Source organism: Rhea pennata, chromosome 4 (assembly GCF_028389875.1).
Source record: "Rhea pennata isolate bPtePen1 chromosome 4, bPtePen1.pri, whole genome shotgun sequence".
Classification (NCBI taxonomy): Eukaryota; Metazoa; Chordata; class Aves; order Rheiformes; family Rheidae; genus Rhea; species Rhea pennata.
The window spans coordinates 82,025,520-82,048,747 of record NC_084666.1 but is presented as its reverse complement, the minus strand read 5'-3'; the positions used below and the strand labels follow the sequence as shown (position 1 = coordinate 82,048,747).

The 23,228-nt window shown below is 40.2% G+C and overlaps 3 protein-coding genes across 9 annotated transcripts in view; 2 read left to right on the top strand and 1 right to left on the bottom strand.

Moving 5' to 3' along the window:
* The window catches only part of UBA6 (ubiquitin like modifier activating enzyme 6), a 37,250-nt gene extending 29,735 nt beyond the window's left edge, over positions 1–7,515 (top strand). For all 4 annotated transcript variants that reach the window (XM_062574429.1, XM_062574428.1, XM_062574427.1 and 1 more), the window contains 3 exons: positions 73–160; positions 531–625; positions 2,605–7,515. In XM_062574429.1, the coding sequence (XP_062430413.1) occupies positions 73–160; positions 531–625; positions 2,605–2,740 (319 nt within the window). In that variant the 3' untranslated portion in view covers positions 2,741–7,515. The remainder of the gene's footprint in view (positions 1–72; positions 161–530; positions 626–2,604) is intronic.
* A 1,172-nt stretch (positions 7,516–8,687) lies between these two features.
* On the bottom strand, positions 8,688–20,305 carry STAP1 (signal transducing adaptor family member 1). Its single transcript, XM_062575005.1, has 9 exons — positions 20,183–20,305; positions 17,140–17,211; positions 15,284–15,397; positions 14,567–14,623; positions 13,164–13,336; positions 12,467–12,595; positions 11,587–11,656; positions 10,605–10,713; positions 8,688–8,839 (listed from the first exon to the last, which is right to left on the bottom strand). The coding sequence occupies exons 1-9, from the start codon at positions 20,303–20,305 to the stop codon at positions 8,688–8,690; spliced, it is 999 nt and encodes a 332-aa protein (XP_062430989.1).
* A 2,032-nt stretch (positions 20,306–22,337) lies between these two features.
* Positions 22,338–23,228, top strand: part of CENPC (centromere protein C) — a 31,301-nt gene continuing 30,410 nt past the window's right edge. For 3 of the 4 annotated variants that reach the window (XM_062575203.1, XM_062575201.1, XM_062575200.1), the window contains exon 1: positions 23,138–23,196. In XM_062575203.1, the coding sequence (XP_062431187.1) occupies positions 23,149–23,196 (48 nt within the window). In that variant the 5' untranslated portion in view covers positions 23,138–23,148. Of the gene's footprint in view, positions 22,443–23,137; positions 23,197–23,228 lie in introns of those variants that run through there. The other variant, XM_062575202.1, reaches the window with a different exon arrangement.

The window sequence follows — 23,228 nt, the reverse complement described above, 5'->3', positions numbered from 1 at the left end:
CAATATATGTTTAAAGGCAATGCCTGAGTTCACACTGTAGCTTAACAAATAGTCTTTCTCTTTTTAAAACAGAAACGAGATATCATTTACAATCTGGGACAGGTGGACAATTTATGGAAAAGAGGATTTTACACTCTTGGACTTCATAAACGCTGTCAGAGTAAGATGTCATCCATCATCCATTGTACTGGTTTAATACAAGATGAAGGGAAAGTTGTTTTTTTTGTTTGTTTGTTTTGGTTTTTTTTTGTTTAGGCCCTTGTAAAGTTATTGTTGAAACCAGAATAATTACAGAAAGAATTAATATGAATGGTAGCATAAGTCTCTCAGTAAATATGTCCAAACCTATTTTGAAATTCTTTGGTAATTCCATTTATTTAAATGTATCTTAATAGACTGTCATCTTCCATACATTACCGTATTTTCTGGTGGGGTTTTTGACTAGCTAGCTATAGTATGAGCACTAGTTGGATCTAGTGGCTTGTGCAAATGGCATGCTCTTTTAATAAGTTTTAATTTGTGAATTCCAGGAGAAATATGGAATTGAACCAACTATGGTTGTACAGGGAGTCAAAATGCTGTATGTTCCTGTGATGCCAGGTCACATTAAAAGATTAAAGCTGACGTAAGTATAACTGAAAAGTGGATCCAGGGATGTGACTACACCTGCAAGTTATGTTGACTGGCTCTCTCATAAATCTGTGAGTCTGATAGTGGTTTTAGCAAAAATAAATAAATAAATAAAAAGGGAGGGGAGGGCAGGGCAGGGAGGGGAAGAAAAAAATAATTTCTTCTTAGGAAGTGAATTAACTCTTGTGATAAGGACAGGAGACCTGTAAAATCAAGACAGAATTAGAAATCCAGAGAAGTTTGGCAGAAAGTTTTGGGGAAAGAATATGACTTGTTTTGTACTCTGATTCAAGCAGAAGTCTGCTTGAAGTTTTTTGAAACAGATCCAGAACTAATGGTAATATTTAGCATCTTAACTGTGAAAGCATGAGAACACTTACATAGGAACGAGCTAATGTATCTGGTTGTAGACTAACATCTGCAGTAGTCTGTCCAGAACATAGTAATTCCTTGAGATTTTAGCTCACTTAAGCCCTTGCAAAAATGAAAAAGCCTGCAAGGCTTTCCAGTACTGCTCATTGACCAGAAATCAGGATACTGATTCCAAAGTGCAGGGCTGGTAGGGTGTGAGAACAGGGGAGTGTTTTCTAATTGGTAGGCCTTTGCAAATTAACAGCCGCATCTGACCTGGTTTTAGGTTTCCTTATATGATGATTGAACTTTTTGAGCTCTAATTCTGTTCATAACAGCTTCTGTGAAGTGTGTGTTGGTCATTGTTCACAGGGAGTCTTTGCTAGAGCAAATAGTTGTATTGATCAGTCATCAAGTGAAGCCTATTTTGAAAGTCTGCTAGTGGATAGTATGAAGGAAAATAGTATGCCTTATGGGCAAGCTGCTTTGGTGGGAGAAGAGCCTTTAAGATGGTGCTTCCAATAGAGTGCCCGATAGTAACACTAAGATGTAAATTTATAGCCTACCTTAGCTAGGGATGTCAAAGACAGCTGTATAAATGATTTGGAGTGAGTGCTGTCTGTAATAAGGTGGATGGCATGGTGTGAAGCTGCCTTCTTGTGACTATCAGGATTTTCTGTTCTCCTGAGACTCAGTTCACAACAAGCTTTGTATGTAGCTGCAGCAACTTGGGGGTTCTGTTAGAAGTAGTAGTGAAACAATGCATTATAAGAATATTTACACAGCAAATTCTAGTCTTGCTTGTGTGGTGTGGAGTTTTATTTATATGTTTTTATTAAGGTGTTTAAAATTTTTACTCTTGCTGTAGTATGACAAGAAGTGTTGCAGGACTCTGTCTTCCTTTCAGAATTGCAGGACTGACTCATATCAGGCTGTTAAGAGCAAGTTCTAGGTACATAGTTTTCTGCCATGTTCTGTAACTCGGGACTTCCTCATGTGAATGGATATGACCTCAGTATCTCCTCTGAGAAGAGGACAGTACTTTGTGTTTGCAAGGGAGCAAGTTACTTCCAGGAGAGCAGCTTTTTGTCCTGAGCACTAAGGCATGCCTAGAAGGGAAATCTTTCTCTAAGGTGTCTTCTAAGGACTAGAATTTAATGACTGCATCCCCCAAACCTTCTAATTATACTCTGTGGAAAAGAGGTATTAAAAACAGCCGTTGCTGGTAGACAGGGTAGATCATACCTGCCGACCAAAATCCTGCAGCAGAAGCTGATTTTGCTTTGTTCCTTATTAGGATACCAAAGAAAAATCATGCAGGTGAGGAATCCTAATGTGGCCATTTTATCTTTTCTTTTGTACTTAGCGCTTGTTAGTCAGCAATGTAATAGCTCAGTAACAGGCTGAGAAATCTGGCTAGAAAAGTAGAAGTCCACTTACAGTACCTCACTTACAGACACACAAGTTGTTACTATAGTAACAGGAGAGTTTCATTCTCCTCTTTTAATCTGGTTTCTAGAATGTTAGACTTCATTGCTAGGAATTCATCTTAGTCTAGTGTGGATTTCCCACCATGACTCTTCTTTCTGATATCTTAACGAACTGTTCTTCATTTCCTTATAGGATGCAAAAGCTTGTGAAACCATCAGCTGATAAAAAGTATGTGGATTTGACAGTATCATTTGCTCCAGAGACTGATGGAGATGAAGACTTGCCAGGGCCACCAGTGAGATACTACTTTGTTCAGGAAGACAATTGATGACAGAGATGCAAAAGTCACTCCAGGACCATTTGTTTTGAAGGGAGTGTGCTAATTTTCAGCTATTAAAATTGGTACTATATATTTCTTTTTGGTGAAGCCTTAATTAAAACAAACAGTGAAAATCAGTGGCTTGCACTGAAGACAAACTGGATTTATGTTTCATCTGCTCCTGTTTTCTTCATGCCTGTTTCCTCAAAAGGAAGATTGGTCACTCCATGAAATGGAATGTCCAGTACAGTCCTTATGATAAAGACAAGATTTGTATTAATTTATGGGGAGCTGAAGAAAGTAAGAAGAACAGTGAATCTTATAAATTATTCGTGTGTGCAAGTTAAGTGTTGCTTAGAGAAGAGTGTAAAAATTGGGGAAACTAGTTTTATGAGATTCCTGGTGCTCTGAGAACATCTCAAATCCATATCCTATGTTATTTCCTTCTAAAAGTAGAATTTCAGCCTTGCTATCTACACACGAGGAATAATCTATCCAAATGTCTAAAATCCCACATGAAAGCAGATGAACTGTTTCATTATGTTGGCACTTTCTTTTGCACTCTTAGTAATGCTGTATCTTAGAGCAGCTATCTTATGTCAGTCTTATAATGGAAACATAAGGGGACAAATCTCAAACAGGTGTAAATTGTCCTAGCTCCCCTGAAGCCAAGAGAGCTGCAGTTGATCGTTATGGACACTAAGACTGTTCTTTGGGGAATACTGCAATAGGGGAGAGTGGAACCCTAGCGGAGAGCTGAGCCAACACTTTCATGATAAAACCTTTGTCTCCAAGAATGAGAAAATGTTTGGCATGGTTGAGCCTTTCTACTCTCACCAAATGAAAAGCACTGTAGTGAGGGATGACGTTGAAAGGAGGAAGGGCAAATGGCCATGAAGGTTTGTCATAGCAAACGTTGTGTCCTCAGCTGCTCCTCTTTGTACCACTTTCCTATAGTGAATGCTTCTGCTGTACCTCTGTCCACAGTGCCAGTCTGAGTTACACAGAACACTGATTTAAAAAAAAAAATTTTTTTTAGTCACCTTCAACCAGTAGCTTGGCTAGCTAACTGAAGAATCTGTTTATTTGGAAATAATTAGGGACTAGCTTTGCTGCTGTGGTGAGGAAGAGGTACAATGCAGAAGCATCTGTGACAACACCTTACTTTCTCTATCATTTAAACACTGGATAGTTGAGCCAATAGTTCTTTTTTTTTTCTTTTTTTTTCTTTTTTTTTCCTGATGATGATAGAGTGAAATGAGATTAGAATAAAAAACCTACTGAATTGGAAAAGCTTTTGTTTTTTTAAGCTTTGGAAATAGTGAATGCACAGTATTTTCATACAGCTGTTGCAAAAGCTATTGTCTTCTTAGAATCAATTATCATTGAGTATAATTTATTTACATTTAATTAACATTATTGGTCAATATTTCTGCCTCCCCCTTTCCTTCTCAGTGAGTTGTAGTCAGGAACAACAGCCATTAGGCTAGGGACTTGGACACTAAAAGGTATGGAACTGAAAAGCTGGAATCGACACAATTATTCCAATATTTGGGAATTAGTCTTATGTGCAGTGTATCTTCCTGGAAGGTGTATATAGTTTTACAGTCAGTATAGTTTATAGATATAACTTTATAATAATACTGCTTTGTAAACTAACTTATTTAATTTTTTAAGAACTTACTGTAGAGAAACTCTTTGAGGTAGGAGAAAAGATAGCTACTTTTAGAGTAGACTACCTTTCAAGAGGGCACAAGCAGACAGTAAGTTTCTGCTTCTAAATAACAACTGAAGAATATTTCCCTGTGGAAGTATTAGAATCTAGAATCTAACTGAAATCACTAATTAGTGATAAGGATCACTTATTTAGGGAAAATCAAAAGCAATATTATCTGTCAAAACTGGAGGCAAGGACACTCTGCTACGTCAGTATGGTGTTAACATCACGCTTATACGTTAAAAGTAGGTAGCATATAAAAATTATATTAGCCTCAGTAGTTTACTGGAATGCCATCTGATTGCCCTTACGATTTAAAGTTAGTTTTCAGGCCTAATTTTTGGAATGGTGTTATTAATGCGAACACATACAGCTTTGTGATATCTTGCCAGAAATTCCAAATGAAGCTCGGCAGGTGTCAGGGCCAGAATTAACAAATACGGCTGTATCTCTGTATTGCTTTTACTGAGCCTATCTGTTGAATGGATTTCTGTTCTACAGATGGCTTCTGCTCAGTTAAGCAAACAATGATGGACAACCTGAAAATTCACAAAGGCTCTCAATATTCCTTAGCAGACCCTTAAAATTTTCTGATTGTAGGTTAACCTGGGTAAAACTTTACAAGCAACCTAAAGAGGACTTTATATGAAAGAACTGTGTGCACCAAGTGGCTGATTAAAATTGTTTTTTGTGTTTCAAAAATTTCTGAATTGCTGATACAGAGGGTGAACGTATTCCTGTTAGAGATTGTGCAGAATGGAGTGAGGTGAGTCAGTGGAAATTTATCTAATACAGCCAGTTTCTCAATCTAGTGCTGCTTCCTACCAGAAGTCTGAGTCGTTGTTTGGTGGGAATACAGTCAAAGGACTTGCTTAAACTGGGCAAGTGAACTTTGGGCAGGGGATGCTGATTTGTCAGATCTCCAGTACTGTTCCTACCAGTTTTAGCAGGGCAGAAGCTTCTCGCACTACCCAGAACATGAGAACTGTTCTTGAGCTTTGTAAGGAAAGCTTGTGCATGTCAAGGATTGCTTGATGTTATGTCCCCTGGGCCGCAACTAGAGCTGGCCATCTCCCTGCCGCAGCGAAGAATTGCCTTCTGCCAGAACACTTCAAGCAGTTCTCCTTCAAAATGTTGTTCTTTGCAAGAGTAGTTGATTTGTGGAGATCAAGTTTAATACCAGCAGTCAAAATCTTCACTGCTTTCTTACAGCATCTACTCACACTAGCTTTCCATTTTCCTTATTTTCTCACAGCTCTTAATAGTTATAGGAATGGTCATGCATATAAAACACAAGGCATTTTGCTGCCAGCTCAAGTGCTTATCATGGCTAGTCTCCATGTTGTCTTAAGAGTGGTGGGGAGTCTATGTTTTATTATGCTGCTGTTAAGAAGACTGTTGGCAGATAAAGCCTGGTAGTTCAGGTGGATTTAAGACTTCACACATCTAGTGAGTAAAAAGTATAAGTTTTTATCTTTTTACCTCCTTTCCAAATGTTTGTGCATTTATTTGGTGAAGAAAAAAAGTGTTATTCAAGAATAATGAATACATAGAAAATTTCTGGAACTAGCTGGGCATCCGCAAATGCAGGAGCTCTCCCTGTCACCTCATCATGGCATCTCGCATCCTGAAGGAATGATGGGGCTCTCTTAGCAGGTTTGAGCTAGGCAGAGTTTTGATATGTATGTCGGACTGATATCAAACATAAGTCAAGGCTTTAGAGAAGTTTGTGCCTTTATCTTTGGAAACAGTGCAGCTGTAGGCCAGTTTGATGAAAGAGGAAACGGATTTCAGACAAATGCAAATGGCTTGATGTCGCCTCTGTATGCCAGAAGGTTGATCTTTCTCTGTTAGTTATCTACTGTTTAGTAATGCTGGAAACTGGACTGTGCTGCAGAATAGTGCAGCAATCTAAACTTTTATCTAAAGGGTTATACATTCTGACCAGATAGCTTCTGCGAGATTATTTTTGTAAAAGTGTCTTTCGGTATCTTCTCTGTGGTTGATGAAACCACTAGTGTGGGGGTGTGGGCTTCTGTCTATTCTGCAGAATACTTAAGGCTCAGGGTTCAAGTTATCATAGATTACAGCATTAATGATCACACTGGAAAAACTATCCTGTTAGCAAATGGATCACTTTACATAGTGAAGGCAAGGTATCATAAAGAAGTATTAAGTTTCCACTTCTCATGGCAGTGTACAAATTTCAGTTTCATGTTAAGAAAAAGCTGTGACTCTAATCTAGTCCATGTGGAGCAGCAGCATCCTCACAAAGTCATCTTAAATATTTTCATGAAAAGAAAATTCTAATGCTGTGGGCAGGGGGAAATCATTGCTCAACAAAAATATATGAAAATTCACAGTATAAAGTGAAATCCTTTATCTTTTTCATTAATGATGATGGTTGTAACTGTAGGGAAACTCTTACATGAGATGAAGTTGAAAGCTGGAAATGACAGAGCTGCTCTTTGGAAAGCCACAGAAATCACTGGTGCTTTACACAAGTGCAGCTGTCCAGCAGGGTGAGGATGACATCTTGGCAGTGTGGACTTTGCTCCCAGATGGGTGTTACCACGACTTAGGGGCTTGTGGTTGCTTAAATCGGTTGGAAACGTGAACATTCATCATAAGGTAGCAGCTTAAATGAAAAAGACTGGGTGCCTGTTTTCTAGGTAGCATTCTGATTTTAAGCAATTAGCAGCCTGCAAACTTAATGAGTTGCTGCTTTCTCCCCTGTGAAGCACTGTTTCTCAATAGACTGCTCTAGTGGGGTCTCCTTTGTTTGTGAGTAGCATGGAGGCAATACTGATCTGTAAATGCTTCATGAAGGCTTCTGTACCCAGTCATATCTCCCCACTTTACAACCACCCAAGCTGCTTACAGGCTGGGAGGTGTTCTGGAAATTCTCTTCCACAGATTTCTGTAGGAGCTGAAACTGAACTTTTTCTTTCTTTTCCCCCTATCCTTCACCCCCTTCCTGCTTTCAAAAAAAGCTGCCAAGGTTCAAAATAGTCCTGGAATTGTGGCTATGAATTTCATTGTACAGATCTAAAATGATTTGAATAAAAGTGCTTTCAGTTCATTCCACCAGTTTAAAAGTCTTGGGTTTTTTTGGATTGGACTAAAGAGATTTCGAAGGCTAAAACAAGGCTGGGTACTTCTTTCTTTCCACCTCCCCAAGTAGCTTTCTGTTTCTCAAGGGCTTGCTGGGAGTCCCTGCTTGCAGTACTTGTGGTTGATTCATGCCTTTTCCAGCCTCTCTTGCCTCTGTCTCATTCTTTTCTTCATTTCTCTTCTGTGAAACTCTGGAGAAAAAGGAGGGAAAAAGAGAATGAGAAGATGCCCTCCAAGATGTGTTGCAGCCACCAGAACTTCCTAGCTAGAGCTTGTACTTTCCATTTTCCACTGCAGCATGCACAGTAATAGCACCAACAGACCACTCTCACTAAGTCTGTACTGAGTTGGATGCTAAACCCACATGTTTCTTTGTGTTTGCTGAGATTGTTTTGCTGTATTTTCTTTTCTGTTCTGGGCTTGCCTAATGTCCTGTGGAGGCACATTAGCAGAAGACAGTTAAAGTATCTGAGCTGCTAGGCTGTGCAGCTAGATAGCAACAAGCTGCAGTCCTGAGTCCTGCCCTGTGCTGTGCTTGTAGTATCAAAGGTTTGCAGTTGCCTGCTCTGTCTAACATAGTGGGGTCACTGTCACATCATGGACTGTAAATGTTTCCTATGCTCTTTAGAAAACCTTAGAATATTATGTATATGCTAGGTTTTTAGAAGAAAAAGCTCCAATCTGGCTTGCATCTAGCTGTGGAATAGTGTCTGTTATTTCGAAGTAGTGGCAGAAGACCCTGAATTAGAATTATGGCTACAAACTGTCAGGCCCTGCTCAGAAAGTTGCACCTTGCCACAGAGAACTTGCCCTTCTCCAGTTTCTGTCTCTGTTTACAAGAGAATGTGGACTCAGTATAACAACACAGTGCAGCACCATATTAAACTGGGAGCAGAGATGAAAAGCAAGGGAGGAGGAAAAAGAATCCTGAATTTTACACCAGTCCTTCAGGTTGCAATGAAGGAGACTGTTGGAAACAGGGCCTGATGATATTTATGATGTTGATAACAAAAAGAGCTTAAAATGAGTGGAGAGGACTTGGTACATGTAGCCCTTAACCTTCAAAAATTCCCCCAAATAACTTTCAGCATAAAAAGGGAACAAAAGCTGCTTTTTCCTTACCCTTTATTCCTTTGTATACTCTTGATGCGGGGCAGTACATCCCTGACTCTGTGGTAGTATTTGGTTAGCAACAGGGGCCAGGAGTGGTCTTTCTTCTGGACTGTGAATAGTTTCTTGTTTGATCTCTCTCGGCACCTGTTCTGAGGTAGGCATACCTGCATGGAGAAAGAAGAACCTAGTCTTAATATTTCACCTTATATAAAACTGTTCCCCGAAGAGTCTAGGGGCTGAGTAGGGATAAAGGTTTTGTTCTGTGAATTTGCTGATGACAAAGCAATAGGAGTTTGAGTTAAAACTTTTTTTCTCTAATGTATAAAAATCTAAATGCAAATACTTTTATACTTGTAACAGTAGTGTACACCTTCTGTTACATTGTACTCTTAAAGATACAGCGGGTATACTTTATTTTGTCACTTGTTACTTACTCTTTAGAAGCACATGGATATTCCTCTAAACTAACTTTTCCAAGCCTTGAGTGACTTTCACAATCTTTGAAACACCTCTTAATTTATTTGTATTTCCCAGCTGATATCAAAGGTGCATCATGATCACTGTTGGTCTGCAAATAAGAGTACATCTACCTAGAACAAATCTTGTGTGTGCAGTGAAACTGCTAGCTACTTTAGCGCCTAGAGCATAGCTGTTTTCAGCTGAGCCACATGCTTGCTGCCCCACTGCTGTCAGGGGAGAGGAATGGACAAGTTATCTTGTGCTACAGGAGGTGTCTAAAACAAAGCCAGGCTCTGGAAGTAATCATCTCCATTAATTACAAAGGAGTGTGGCTGAGTAATAGGTACCCCATCCTGTAAGTGTGATATTCAGTCCAGCTGCCTGGCAGAACTTAGAGGCTAAAAATATTGAAGTCAAATCCTACTGCTGATCACTTAAGCCACTTGCTTTAGGGGGCTTGATCCCCCATTTCTGAGAAGTTGGATGCTGTGTCTGAGGCTTGGGGTGGTTCCACAACTGCTCAGTATGATCTGGGGCAGGGCTGTTGCACTCCTGCTGCCTTCCCCCATGACCAGCTGTGCAGTCTTGCCCTTCCTCTGCAGTGACTGGGGCCTGCCTCAGCCCACAGAAGGGTAGTTCAGAGAGCTAAGCCAACAGGGATGCTTACTTATTTTTGCTGGGTTAAATGTTGGTTTAGTTCCCAACATTAGGTTCTGGCAGGGTGAGATGAACACACCTACTGGCAGAGTGGGTGGAAGGAGTGGGAATGTATAGCTGTGGCAGGAGAGCTTTCAGTTTGCTTAGATTTATACCTTTTCTCAGTTTTATGCCCCAGTGCCTAACTGTTCAGATCCCATAACAGATGTGTGACCTGGCAGAGTACTAGGAGACCCTAGATATCCAGACCTGATTTTTTTCCTGCTTCTCAGGCAGTGCTTAAAGCCTTAGAGAATGTGAGGCATTCCTGCTGTCCCTGTGGGATATCATCAACAGTGCTGATCCTGTTTATAAGTAAGTAGACAAGGTATGAGGATGTCATGTGAAAAGTTCTATTGCACTGTGACCTGCAAATGCTGTCTTCCTATTTCAATACACTATTTTCCACCACATTTTACAAAAGCAGTGCATCCTCTCTACCCTCTTCCCTCCCCCCCCAACTATTTTCTTTAGTTTTTTAAGTCTTCTATAGGAATTAGTCTTCTGTAGGAACTGGTGTTATTCGGGTATATATTTCCCTGCTATGAGAACTACTTGTGTCGTGCACTCTCCGAATCTCAGAAATATCTCTGGGAGAAGCAGCATTGCCTTCTTGCTTTAAGGCTAACAGAGCTGTTCTGGCCCATGTATCATGCCAGAACAGCCTGGGAAAAACCTCGCATTTAGCTTTAGTGCAGGGTCTCTGCACATACTGCTTCTGTCTCTGTGTTGCAGTGAGACAGTTTGTGTGTGTGCCTCCAGCAGCTGGCTCACCTTTGGACTGCAGCATGTTGTCATACGCAGGCATGACAAACGGTTTCAGGTTCCCTCGGGTCTGGGTCACAAAGTAATTGATGACATCGTGAAGGCTCATCAGTGTGACCTGTTTAATGCGGGGGAAAAAAAAACAAAACACTGCACACTCAAAAGAAAACATCCTATGTGGGCTACAGGGAGAATACATTTTCAAAAAGCTGCTGGCAGGCTGTGATTCCTAATGATGTTTCTCAAACAATGTACCCTGGATTTACATCCAGAATTTAAATGCAGCGAGGTCTAGGATAGTAATATTTGCTTCTTATAGTAACATTTTGACTCCTAAATATACAATTCCTTCCCTTCCATCAAATTCATAAACTAACCAAGAGGTTTAACTGTATGCACCTGGCTGCTCTTCAGTGACTCCTTTGAAGCCTGCTCCTGCTGTTCCAGCAGCTGCTGCAACAGCAGAGAAGAAAGCATATGCTTTTTCTAACTAATAGGACACTTCTCAGGCCATTAATTAAACAATGAGCCTTAGGAAAAGTGGAAGAAAACTGTTTTAAACTAAAAAGGTCTTTACAGCCTTTGTAGTGCTTCAGCCAAGCTGATTTTATTTCTCAAAATTACATTAAGTGCACTTTGTATTTGTGCCTCTAGGTAGGACCTTAGTTTGCTGGCTTATTACTAAAGTTAGAGTTGAAAGAACTGAAGCCATTTTCAAGCAGTCTTGAGGGTAAGGTGATTCTATTTTTGGTAGAAAGGGAGATAAAAAGGTTGATGTGGTTTTGTTCTACTTGTCTAGGTCTTCTGTTCTCGGAGTGAAGTTCTTTATGATCAGATTAGTTGGACTAGCAAGAGGCAAAATCTCTCTACATACTTTACTTTGACTATCACAACTTATAGATAGAAATTTACTCCAGTTTTTCTAATTTTCTGTTAAGTAATTTTCCGTACACCTGCTTAAGAATCTGTAATAAGGGAACTGATCACTTACCTGTCTTTCCAATTCAATGACAAAACTTGCTTCTTTGGTTATTACTCTGTAGTGCTTTATGAATGGGGCACTGAAAGGAAATAAAAGGAAAGTAGTTATTCTGCCAGAAATTAAATGCCTTTTGATACACAGTTCCTGTCATTGTGAACTCCTTCACAGGAGCAGTGGATGTGCTTTCTAATATCCCCGGGGCCTACTGAAGGTGTGGGGCAGGGTTTGTTTTTTCCTGTCCTTGCTCTAGTTTAGGAATGTTGAGAATTGCAGATGTCATTCCCTGGCTCTCAGATGCCTCTATTTTGAAGCTCTGCAAAAGCTAAACTGTGCTAATTCAGCGGAAACATAGTGTGTTTTAGACTAAGTTACTGTTTGAAAACACTTGTCTCTTCTGGTTTATTTGTTTATTTTGCTAAGGGATATGGTTTGTTTCATTCTTGCACCTGTTCTTTGCGATGAATTCTTAAACTCAGTAAGCTTTCACAGCTGGACAGCAGACAGGGAAATCAGCATTTGATTTTTTTTCTTTTGGTTTCTTTATTGCTTTTCTGTTTAGTTTAATTGGCTTTAGAGGGGTAAAGGACTAACAAGTGCAATTTAGCTCAGCTGGTTAGAGCATGGTGCTGCTAATGCCGAAGTCATGGGTTCAATTCCCATACGGGGCTATGCTGAGGGTTGGACTAGATGATCTCCAGAGGTCCCTTCCAACCTTAACATTCTATGAAGTGAGTCTCAGGCCCATTCCTGCTGCTTCAGATTGCCTTTCTCAAAACAGACAGAAGCCAGGGTATATGCTTCACATATCATCTCTGGATATTACCAATTCAGCTTCTAATACAATACATGATAGTTAAGACTGGGTTAATATACTGTGGAATCAACCTACTCTATCAGTTGTCGAACTGTGATTGCGTAGTTCTTACTGTTGCTGCCAGGCCGCAAGACCAAATTCCCGCAGGAAGGGTTCTTTTCCAACATCTCTATCGCTTCTTGTCGAGACACTGCATGGAAACATCTATGTAGAAGAGAGGAGAGGAACAGCACAAATACATGCTAGCAAGGCCCTGTCATTCTGAGCTGTACAAAGACTGATGTGGTCTACCAGGTTAATGCATCCTAAGAATGCTAGGCTTGTCCAAGGTAGGCAGGACATCTGAAAGACTTTTCGTGAACAAGGCTATTATAAAAATATAATTCAGGACAGCAGTACTCTGGTTTTCTCCAAGAGAAAATGGCACCTCCGTTCAGATATGATGGTTTCTGGAGCGTTGCAAAGAATGTGAGATTAGTAACCAGAACTTAAGTTAAATTTCTCAAAAAAAAAGCAGTATTTTCTTCCAGAAGAGCATTATGCTACACTCTTAATGTTTTCAAAACAAAAAGGCATTGCAGAAAACCTGCAGCAATAATCTTCTCTTCAGTAAATCTCCACAAAGGCAGATTTAAAGGTAGATTTTGCTCATTGACTATCAAGCAACCCTTGTACAACAGTTGAATGTTTAAACTCTGTAGGAAAATAATATTTTGAAAGAGGAAGGGAAGGCTTTCTAGTCAGGCTGGGATTGGTATAGTTCGGAGCTTACATTGGCATAGTGGTCGATGTACTGCTGTAGTTCCTGCTGGGAGGGCTTTCTTCATTCAAGGATGCACTTGAACTGTCATTAAGCATCATCCTTCTTTTCCTTTCTTTCTCTAATACTTCATGCATTCTCATAAATTGACCAGGTGATAATGACTCATCCAGTGGAACTGATAACTGAAAATGAATGCCAAAGTTGAAAAGGAAATGAAAGCATGGACAAACATAGTGAGCGATTGTTTCCGGGGCTATCACAACTAATTTTTAAGTGTAGTTGCCAGGCAGAAGACTTTCTTAGTGGTTAGTTTAAGCAGGTGTGATAATCTGGAACGTCTGGGTCATCTTTGAATGAGATACTGCACCTCTGTATCAGAATAGTGAGATAAGTGTATCTGTGGCCTGACTTACCAAGGTGCAGGGATGTGCACTGATTCTCACAGGAGTGAGAATTTACAATAATATTTCGGTGTTGCTTTACTGCAAAAGGCCATGTAAACATAATATAACTAACCTGACCTTTTAAGTGATTCAGCTAAGTCAGTGTAAAGTCAGTTCTAAACAAACTTCATTTACTTTCCCACTGGTTGTTATCAGTGAGAGTCTCGCTGTTTTCAAAGTGCATTTAGCAAACAAGGTGTTGCATAAGAGTGAGCTTATATGAAACTATTATGGAATGGTTATTCCATAGTAATTATTAGTGATTATATTTTTTAATGTGTAGATGAGACTTTAGACTCTATACACATTATGAAAGAGGAGAAAAATTGTTTAGCTATTTAAAGAGACTGAGGCAAAGAAGCAAATCCAGCGCTAACATGAGATTTTTTTTTCATTTTAAAACACTTACAGCTGGCAAAACGCTGTGACTTTTGCCTGTGGGACCAATAAAAGGAGCCCTGAGGGAGTGCTAGTGTTCAGAATAATAGGGAATCAGCAGATCAGTTCAGTCGCTTCAAAAGTGCCATGTGAAGACTTGTGGGAAATGCAAACCTTTTTTTTTTTCTCAGTAACTACAGGACTGATGGATTCTCTCAGGGATATAGTTTGGCCGTTTCTATGTTTATGGGGTAAGGAACAAGAGAATTTGTCTCTCAGCTTGCTTCCTTTGTCCAAAGCTGTAGAGGACAGACACTTCGTAGAAGTCTTTTCTTACTAGATAGCAAACAGTGGATTGGGATCTGCATCTAATTAGATACCATGGCAGATGATCTAGGGTAAAATCACCCTGAATTTTGTTCTCCTCAGGAAAAAAATAGGTGTGGTTATAACCAACCCAAAAATTTAGTGTGTGCAAACACCTTAGCAGCAAGGCTTCATGGCTATGGAAGCCAACTTGTGGCATGCAAGAAGACAAAAGCCTCTTATAGACACTTTTGACATAAAGCGAGACATAAAGCTGTTCCCTACCTTTGTTACAGTGAGAATAAAACCCTTCCATTCTTTCCCAAATTCACAGTCCTCTGCCTGAGAGAACATAAAATGACAGTGTAAGAATGATTCTGCAGCAAAAATGTACTGCATTTTCATCTGGGAGCCTCACATAACCCTTATCCCTTTAGAAGTACCATACCAAGCTACTTCATACCCTGAAATATGACACTTCCCCAATACTCCAATTTCAGAGGTGGGAAGGTAAGAAAGAGTGGGCTCTGTTGGAGTAAAAGTAATAGGTTATATGGATCCAAATAGGAGAAAAAGCTAAAGTGATAGATGGTGCTTGAGGATAAAACTTTATAGGCAGTCTGTGAGCACTGTAACCTCTACAGCTTTTGCATGGGGATGTGGTTACACCCAAAGGCTAACCTTTGTTTTACAGGTGACCTGGGCTACAGACATGTCAGTGTGAAACTTTCTGGTTTCTCTCATATATTTTCTTGTTCAATTCTTTGCTTTATATTTCCAAATACTCCCAAGAAAGTTTCTAATGCCTACAGGGGAAATTTCCCTGATATTAGTTCCCTCTGCTCTTCCTCTCTCTTTGACTGCCTTTGAGGTGCTGTCTGTCTGCAGGCTGCACACTTAGAGGCTACAAAGACAGCTACAGACCCTACACCAAAATGGAGCTCTGTGAGAGATATGCTAAACCATTGCGTGGTTTACAAATCGTAGTTTTCCCTTTTTTACCTTCAGTTCTAGTTCCTCATTCGACAGCATCAGGATGAACTGCGCAAAGCCATTTTCATTCGGATAAATATTAGTTACTGAGATCAAAGCTGATATATCTAATTTCTGTGAGTACTAAGGAGGAAAAAAAGAGAAATAGCACAAGGTGTAACATTCACCAAAAATCTAGCTGTTCTCCAAAGAAGTTTGTTCAGCAGAAAATATGTTGAGACTTTCTTTTCTGGAGTTTTGATTAAGTTTCACTGACATGCATGCCAAAGCTCAGCCCGTTATTTCTGCTCACAAAAACTCTTTTCACCAGCAACGTACCTTCCGGGTACACAGGCCACCTGTCTCCACTCTGAGCACATACCAAAGCTTTCCTGTTAGCAGGAAGGCTTTTACCTCATGCACAAAATAAGGGCATGATCTCTTTGGTGCCTGTCACCAGAAGTGGCACAAGGGAAATGCATCTAACAGCCTAGAAGCTGGACTCATTTCAATGGCACTGTTTTACTGCCTCTCCATATGAGCTACAGGGACTCTTTGCCTCTCAAACAAGAGCATAGGCACTTACAAGCCCGTGTAAGGCAAAAGAGAACAAAACAGCTCTATCTGTTCAGACCAGTGGTCCACATCGCTCAATACTCTTCCTGTAACAGCAGTTGGGGTGGTCACTTGAGGAAAATAAGAATAAAACAGGCATGTAAAACCTGTGCCCTCATACTCTTCCATTCCCCTGCTCTCTCAGGGGATTTTTTTTCAAGTGGTTGCAGTACGTTTGTGGGAGCACCCTCCCAAGGACTTGTCCAATCTCCCCTAGGATCCATAGGAAGTGCTAGCACCTCCATACTGTAGGAAGCAGTTGCCTAGGCATGTGTGAAGAACGACCTCTTTCAGCTCATTACTTCATTTGATGGCCCCTAGTTCTTGCACTGGAAAGAAGCACTGAAGATCTCTTTCGCTCCTTTCCTAACAGTTTTGGATGCTCCCATCAAATTGCTTTTCTCTCCTGTACTCCATAAGCTCCTCTCTTTTCAGTCCCAGACTGCTCAGTCATTCCTTGCAGGAGCTGTTCCTTGCCACTTTGTTGCCCTGCTCTGAACCTCTTCCAGGTCTACTGTCCCGGTTTTTGAGATGAAGGGGTCAGAACTGTCTGCTATATTCAAAGTGTAGGTGGAACATGGGCTTTTACTGTGGCCTAATGATCTTTTTTCTGTCTTATACTCTGTTCTTTTGTCAATAAAACATCCTAACGTTTTCTTTGCGGATTTGACCACTGTTGAGTGCTGAAGTGACCTTTCTATAGAACTGTCTATTGTAATGCTAAGATTTTGCTTCTGAGAGATAACGGTCAGCTCAGAGCCCATCATCTTACTTGTGAACATAGGATGGATTTTTCACATCCTGGTTTTCATAATCACAGACATGATAAACCCACAAGACCCACCTGAGTATTTGCTTTGTGATTCTAACTAAAGCCTCAGCCACAGTTCTTTGTGATAATACCGAGCACTTTTTCCTCACCTGCATAAAGAAATGTCATATTACACATCAAGATGTATTATACTCTTCTGCAAAGGAGAGGAAAGAGCACTCAATAACATTGTGGAACGCTGTGGATACATTTGTAGTTCAGATGCCAAAGAACCTTCCTTTTTGTTTTGATGAGACAAATTAATATGCTACTACTTGTTTCATTCTTTATTATTTTAATCTCAGCCTTTCTATTACAATGTTAGATACTATTTGCTTGGCTATGCAGATGAGAGAGAAAAGGAATGCAGTGAAGTGTCTGGAGTACTAAAGGATTACTTGATTAAAATAACAGATGCAATTCATCAAATGCATAGTCATAAAGATAGCATGTTACTCACTGTTGGGGCTTTCTTATCATCATAAAAGAAGAGCACAGTTCCTCTGAGTTCTGTCCAATACATTTTAAATTCCTGCTGAAAGAAGGAAATGTCAGTTTGCCAAGAGAATCTTTTCAGTTCCCACTAAATGCTTAAAGTGAAATGACTGATTAAAAACTCTGTCATCATTTGCTTTGTATCAATGCTTTAAAGAGCATTAAAGAGTGAGAATGTATTTGTTTTGCGAGCAATGTAAGGAAAAAATGTTTATTAAGTAATTTATTGATAGCTAGAAAGATATATGGGATCCTGGCCTTGTTTTAGAGTGTCCTAATCTGCCATGGAAAAGGAACACTTTCCTGTCATTTGTTGATCTAGATCATTATAATGTTGATTTAAACAATGAGTAAACCATATCCCTTTACTCAGCTTCAGTGCCTGCTAATAAAAACTCCTTTTGAGTAGCACTGAGAAACACATTCTCTTGTGGTTACCATTAACCAGCCCTGAAGATTTTTAACATTTGTCAATTTAGAAGTGGTAAGTAATGAAAGAAAAATATATTTTAAATACCATTTAAAACTCTCACTGGCATAAAAGTAACACTCCATACTTCAGACAAATACAAAAGTGAGTTGGATATTCACTTAATTTTTAAGTTGAAAAGCAGAAAAAGCAAGATCCTGATCCTGCTTAAGACAGCTAGTTAAAAAAAAGCAAACTGTTTCCTTGTTGTTCTCAGCACATCATTCTCTAGAAAGTGGGAAATAGCAGATGATAAACATGTTTAAAGATGCCAGTCTTCTAAGCATTGTTCCCTTGAACTGCTTACTTGCATTTAATTTTAATCATGCTATTTTATTTGCTTTAGAGATAGGACCATGCCTTTCTTGTAAAGCTTGACAGTTGTCTGACCTATTAATTGGATTTCTTGCACTTGAAGAGATATTTTATGTACTTTGTCTTTAAATTACACGTGATGGTGTTTGTAAATCAACAGCATGCCATAGTAAATATGATTGTCTGACTGTTACAAATGTTCCCTGATACAATCATGTCCTGAATAATGGGAAATGTTTTTCTCTTTTTCTTGTGTCGCTGAAAAGTATATCTGTTATGGGACTGTGAATTGGGAATGCAAACCTATAAAACAGATGTTCTGTTTTAGTTTTCAGTTTACTTACCTTTTTTTTTTTTTTTTTTTTTTTTTTTTGATTTGGGGTTTATTTTGGTACAAAGTTGGAGATTTTCAAAGAAATAGAGAAAAGAAGTAAGTCTTCAAGTTTGCAAGGTCACATGAATTACAGTGAACGAAATATTTTTCCTAGAGCATCCTGCAGGTGATTCTTGCTCCCTACACTGCTAATTCCTAACTAGTTTTTCTGGTGGCTTCTGTCAAATTACTAGTGTAATGTTCTCTTTAGCATTTAGCCTCTGGGCCCCAATCTCTGTAGCATTTAGCATCTGCCCCTAGCAAGTTAATGAAGCCTGTAAAAGCTTGCTGCGGAGTAGTGCTTGGCTGAGAGAGGTATGCTGGATGCCATGGGAAATTTTTGAATCGCACCTTATAAATTGGGCACTGTGCTCTATGGAAATGCAGTAGTATTTGCCCAGGAACATTTGTTGGTGTTTCAGAGCTGTAAGTGCTCCTTACACCCCTGTGTGCAGTCTACCTGTATCACAGGGAGAAGGCAGCAGAACAATTACCATAGGAGGAAGTAGTACTTGTAACTCAGCACCATGTGATTTTGAAACTGGCTACTGCTTAAAGACACATCTGTGGATATTTAAAATAAAGTAGTATTTGTAAAAGTAATGCATACACAGAGTCCTTTCCTTTTTTTCAAAAAAGGAGCCAGAAGACTGGAAGCAGCTGATAGTAACACAGTATATTTTTCTTTTTAGAAGTTAGCTCTAGTTAATAAATACGTTCTTTTCTCCTGGTGTCCAGTCTGTAGACCAGGTGGTAGTACACCTCTTCAGCCCCACATAAGACTCCCTAGACTGGCTGTGTGTTACTGCTCTGGCCTGATATTGTTTGTTATTCCATTATGGTAATTATTGCATTTCAGAAGGAGTATTTTTCAGGAAAAAAGTTTTTACATAGAAGTATATATAAGTAAAGCAATGTGAGAGGGAGCTTTACTAAACATGCAGGTATTCTCATACCAGATATATCAAAGCAATGCTTAGGATAATTTTGAGGGCTACAGACAATTTAACAGCAAGACAAATAGTTTTTTTTCTTTTTCTTTTGAGTTCCTGTTTTTTGTGGTGCTTGTTTATTCTGGTGTTTGTGAACCACTGTGCTATTTTCATCTTTTGACTATGTTGTATTTTCTCTACTGTTTGTGCTTCTATGTCTACAGAGATGAGAGTGTAGGTAGGGTTAGGGCAAAGACTATTTTGTAACCCTAAGTGCAGGGATCACTGTTGTCAAGTGCTAACAAAGGCAATCAGCTTGATTAAGGACATGTTCTGAAAATACATGCTACTGGAGCACACAGGAAAGTATGAAGGCATTTACCGATTTGAGTCTTAAATGGTTATCGCATGTCAAAAAATCAAGGTACTATTTTTCCTAGTTAGTCCGCATATGCTAAATGATTGGCCTGTAACAACGAGAGAAAATAGATGTAGAATACCTCATGTATACTTCAAGGGGTGTGTTGCTGGATATCTCAGGATGCATATGTAAATTTAGGATGCATCAGAACAATATTACCGTGTCAAATTTTGCGCTTGTTATTAAAAATATTGCATTAACCTTTCACCATGGTGTTAACCATGAGATCAGTCACACTCAGTCTGCATTTCAATAGGTAGTAGTAAATAATAACAGGATCCTGGAGATATTGATGGTTACATTACATACTTCAGTTCTTTTTCAAGAAGCATGAACAGAAATAACTGAAAGAAACTAAATTAGGTATCTTTATTTCAGTGCAACTATGTGTCTTGGTCAGCACTGGGAAGTATTTCTCCCCCTAGTTTTTAGCTCATGGTGACAGATTTTTGCAAAAAATGTTTAAACCTATCTAGTTACAGGGACTATGCACCTTACCTGGCATCCTGAACGCCGAATCGACAGATAACCTTGGAAATACAAAGGCAGACCAGTGACCCTCTGTCGCTCATGGAAGATCCGCCGGGGAGCTGGTTTAGGAATTTTCTCAGGCTCCTGCATAATGCTTCTCGGTGTCCTCTGGATATCAGATAGGGTTCCCCCTCCCCTCCTGTTCTGCTCTGCCTTGTGTCAGCCTCAGCTGGAGAAGAACTCACTCTGGTGAGAGGTAAAAAAAAAAAACAAAAAAAAAAAAAACAAAAAAAAAAAAAAAAAAACACACAACAGCTTAAAGAGGAAGTCTCTGTCCGTACTTACTTTTAGGTCAGTATGTGCTGCAGATTCTTTACTTAACACACAATCACAGGAGGAACCACACTGAATGGAGTTAAAGGATCTTTTTTCAGCAAAGTGTCTTGGAGTTTGTTCCTCGGTTTGCTCGAAGAGGAACAACCAAATAATGAGCCAGCTGGTATGAAACTGCATCGTTACCATGGCCAGTTTCAGTCAGATGTAGCAGCAGAAAAGCTTGCTTACTATAACTTAAAGCCTTGGACTTGGGTCCCACAAGGGTTATGTAAGCTACCTACCAGCTAGGGAGACTGTTTGTACTCTTAACTGCTTCCATAGTATTATTTACAATTTTCTGTGTGAATGTGTTTTTTAACACTAAGACAGGTTGAAATTCCTTTAGGAAACAAGACATTTAGGAGGATTACAGGACCGCAAAACTAATATTGGAAATAAGCCTACCTAGCACTGTTTATTACTGACAGTCAAATTTCTAACGTGCATGCAGAAGGGAAAGGCTTCCATTGTGAAAGAACTGATACACCAAAGCCTTTCAAAAAATGGTAAAGGGAAATTGTAGTTCAGGAGTGAATCACTGGCGCTTCTGAAATATGGGCTGAAATTTCTGCCCCTGTTACAGAACAGTTAGATTTTACTTTGTTTCTGGCCTTTCCTATAGCATTCAGAAAGAGAAGCGATGATAAGAGCTGGTATTTTGGTGCTTTTTGGTATGAGAGACAAAGTGAACATGACAAATTTCAGTGGATTGTTTGTTGTTGAACATGTTTTTTTTTTCAGTTGTTGTTTCTCAGCAGCACATACCTGTAAGATGAGTGCATAGTTAGCCTGGAAGGTGATCCGTGATGGATCACACAGCTGCTTGCCAGTCCTAGCAGAAAAGAGCGGTGTAATTGCATAGGTGAAAGGACAATTCTCCATGTTATCTCTAAATATTGCTGTGGACAGGTCGATGACTTCAGGTTTTGTAGACATTTCAGACTGCAGAATTTCACATGTGTTCTCTTTTAATTTCATTGAAATGACCGAACCTGATTTCACTACTGAATTGTTGCAGAAGAGCTTATGAAGATACGTACTGGCATTTGTGCACGGCAATGCTGAAAACAACTGTGCACACTGAAATGGGTGAACTCAGTCCTGGGGAGGGGGGCATTCTAAAAAAAAAAAAAAAAAAAAAAAAAGGAAAAAGTATTTTTAAAATATATTTTGGGCTGGCTATTGTAGCAGCATGCGCTCTCAACCACTTTTAGCAACAGGTCCTTCCTTGTAAGTTCTTTGATAAGGTTTAAAAAAATCAAAACTTCGTGGTGAGCATTTGGAGCGTTTAGAAACCTGATTATTTGAACTTTTCTGAATTTGGTCCTTGTGCTATCCAGGAAGAGGGAAAAAAAACATCTAGTGACTTCCAGGATCTTGGTCTGGGGGAGAGACAGGGATGAACGGGCACCAGGTCCTCCACTCCGCAGGTCCTCCGAACAATCTCGCCCCATTCTGCGCGTTAAGGACACCGCAGTGTACCAACGTCTTCCTGGGAGAACAGGAGAATAAAAGCAACTGCGACCTCAGGTAAAGCCACCGCCCCCACCGAGGAGGTGAACAGGACGGGGTGCGCACGCGCAGCAACTGCCAGCCAGGCGTTGTGGGGAGGCGGAGGTGGAGGCGCTCGCGCGCCCAAAGAAACCGCCCTCGCCGGCGCGCGGCCGGCACCGACCAATGAATGGGGCCGGGAGGTAGGAGGGCGGTGCCGTTGTCCTGCGCGCGCGCGCGCAGCGGGAAAGCCGCCCCCGAGGTTTGAAAGCAGCGGGAGAAAGAAGAAACGGGGCGGGTAGGGGGGAGGGAGGGGAAGAAGGAGAAGAAGGAGAGACGGCTTGAGCTGGCGGTCGCGCCGCAAGGCCAGTAGTCCTCGTTGTGGCAGCGGCGGCAGCGGCCTGGGATGGCAGAAGCGTTGGTGAGAGGGCGCGAGCCTGGTCGCGCGGGAAGCGCGGGCGGCCGTAACCTTGGCTAACGGTCGGGGCGCGTCCTCCTCCCCTTCCCCCCCGTCTCGTCAGCGCGCTGCTGGGCGGGCGGCGCTATGAGGAATCAACAGTTCTTACCTAGAGTTGATAGAGGCCCAGCTTCCCCCTACAGACCGCTGTCAGAGATAGGGGATAACACTTTAAAAACTCCTTGAGTGCAGTGGAGCATTAGCATAATCACCAATAAATTGCAAAAAGCTCTTCTAGGTTCCTTTAAGGAATGTTTCTTTTTTCTTTTTTTTTTCTTTCTTTTTTTTTTAATACATGAAAGGTTGCTTGCCAGTTGACTATACTTTGCTTGTGAGATGAAGAGTTTCAAGCTTGAGTGACTGGCTAACTGTAGAATACAGTTTTTGTACATCTTGTGAAGTGACGATGTTTTGTGTTATTAGTGCGTCAATTCACTGAGTGATGTGGAATTTCATCCTGCAGTTTTAAGGTTAAGTTGAAAATCTACAGTGGAATGAAGTCCTTTTTTTAGAATAAAATGACCTTTTCGGTCGTTTTTTTGTTGCCAGAAGTAATATCCACCAAAGTATCTCAAAGGAGTCTTGGCTGAAGCCATCACTTTTAATCAGGAAAGATAGGAAATGGTTTCAGTATGGTAAAATAATTAAGAAGAGTTTGCATTGGGACTACATGATCTTCATACTGCACCCTTACTCCAGGAGCAGCAGATTGGAAGAGGTCATAACTTTAAATTAAACATTAGAATTTTT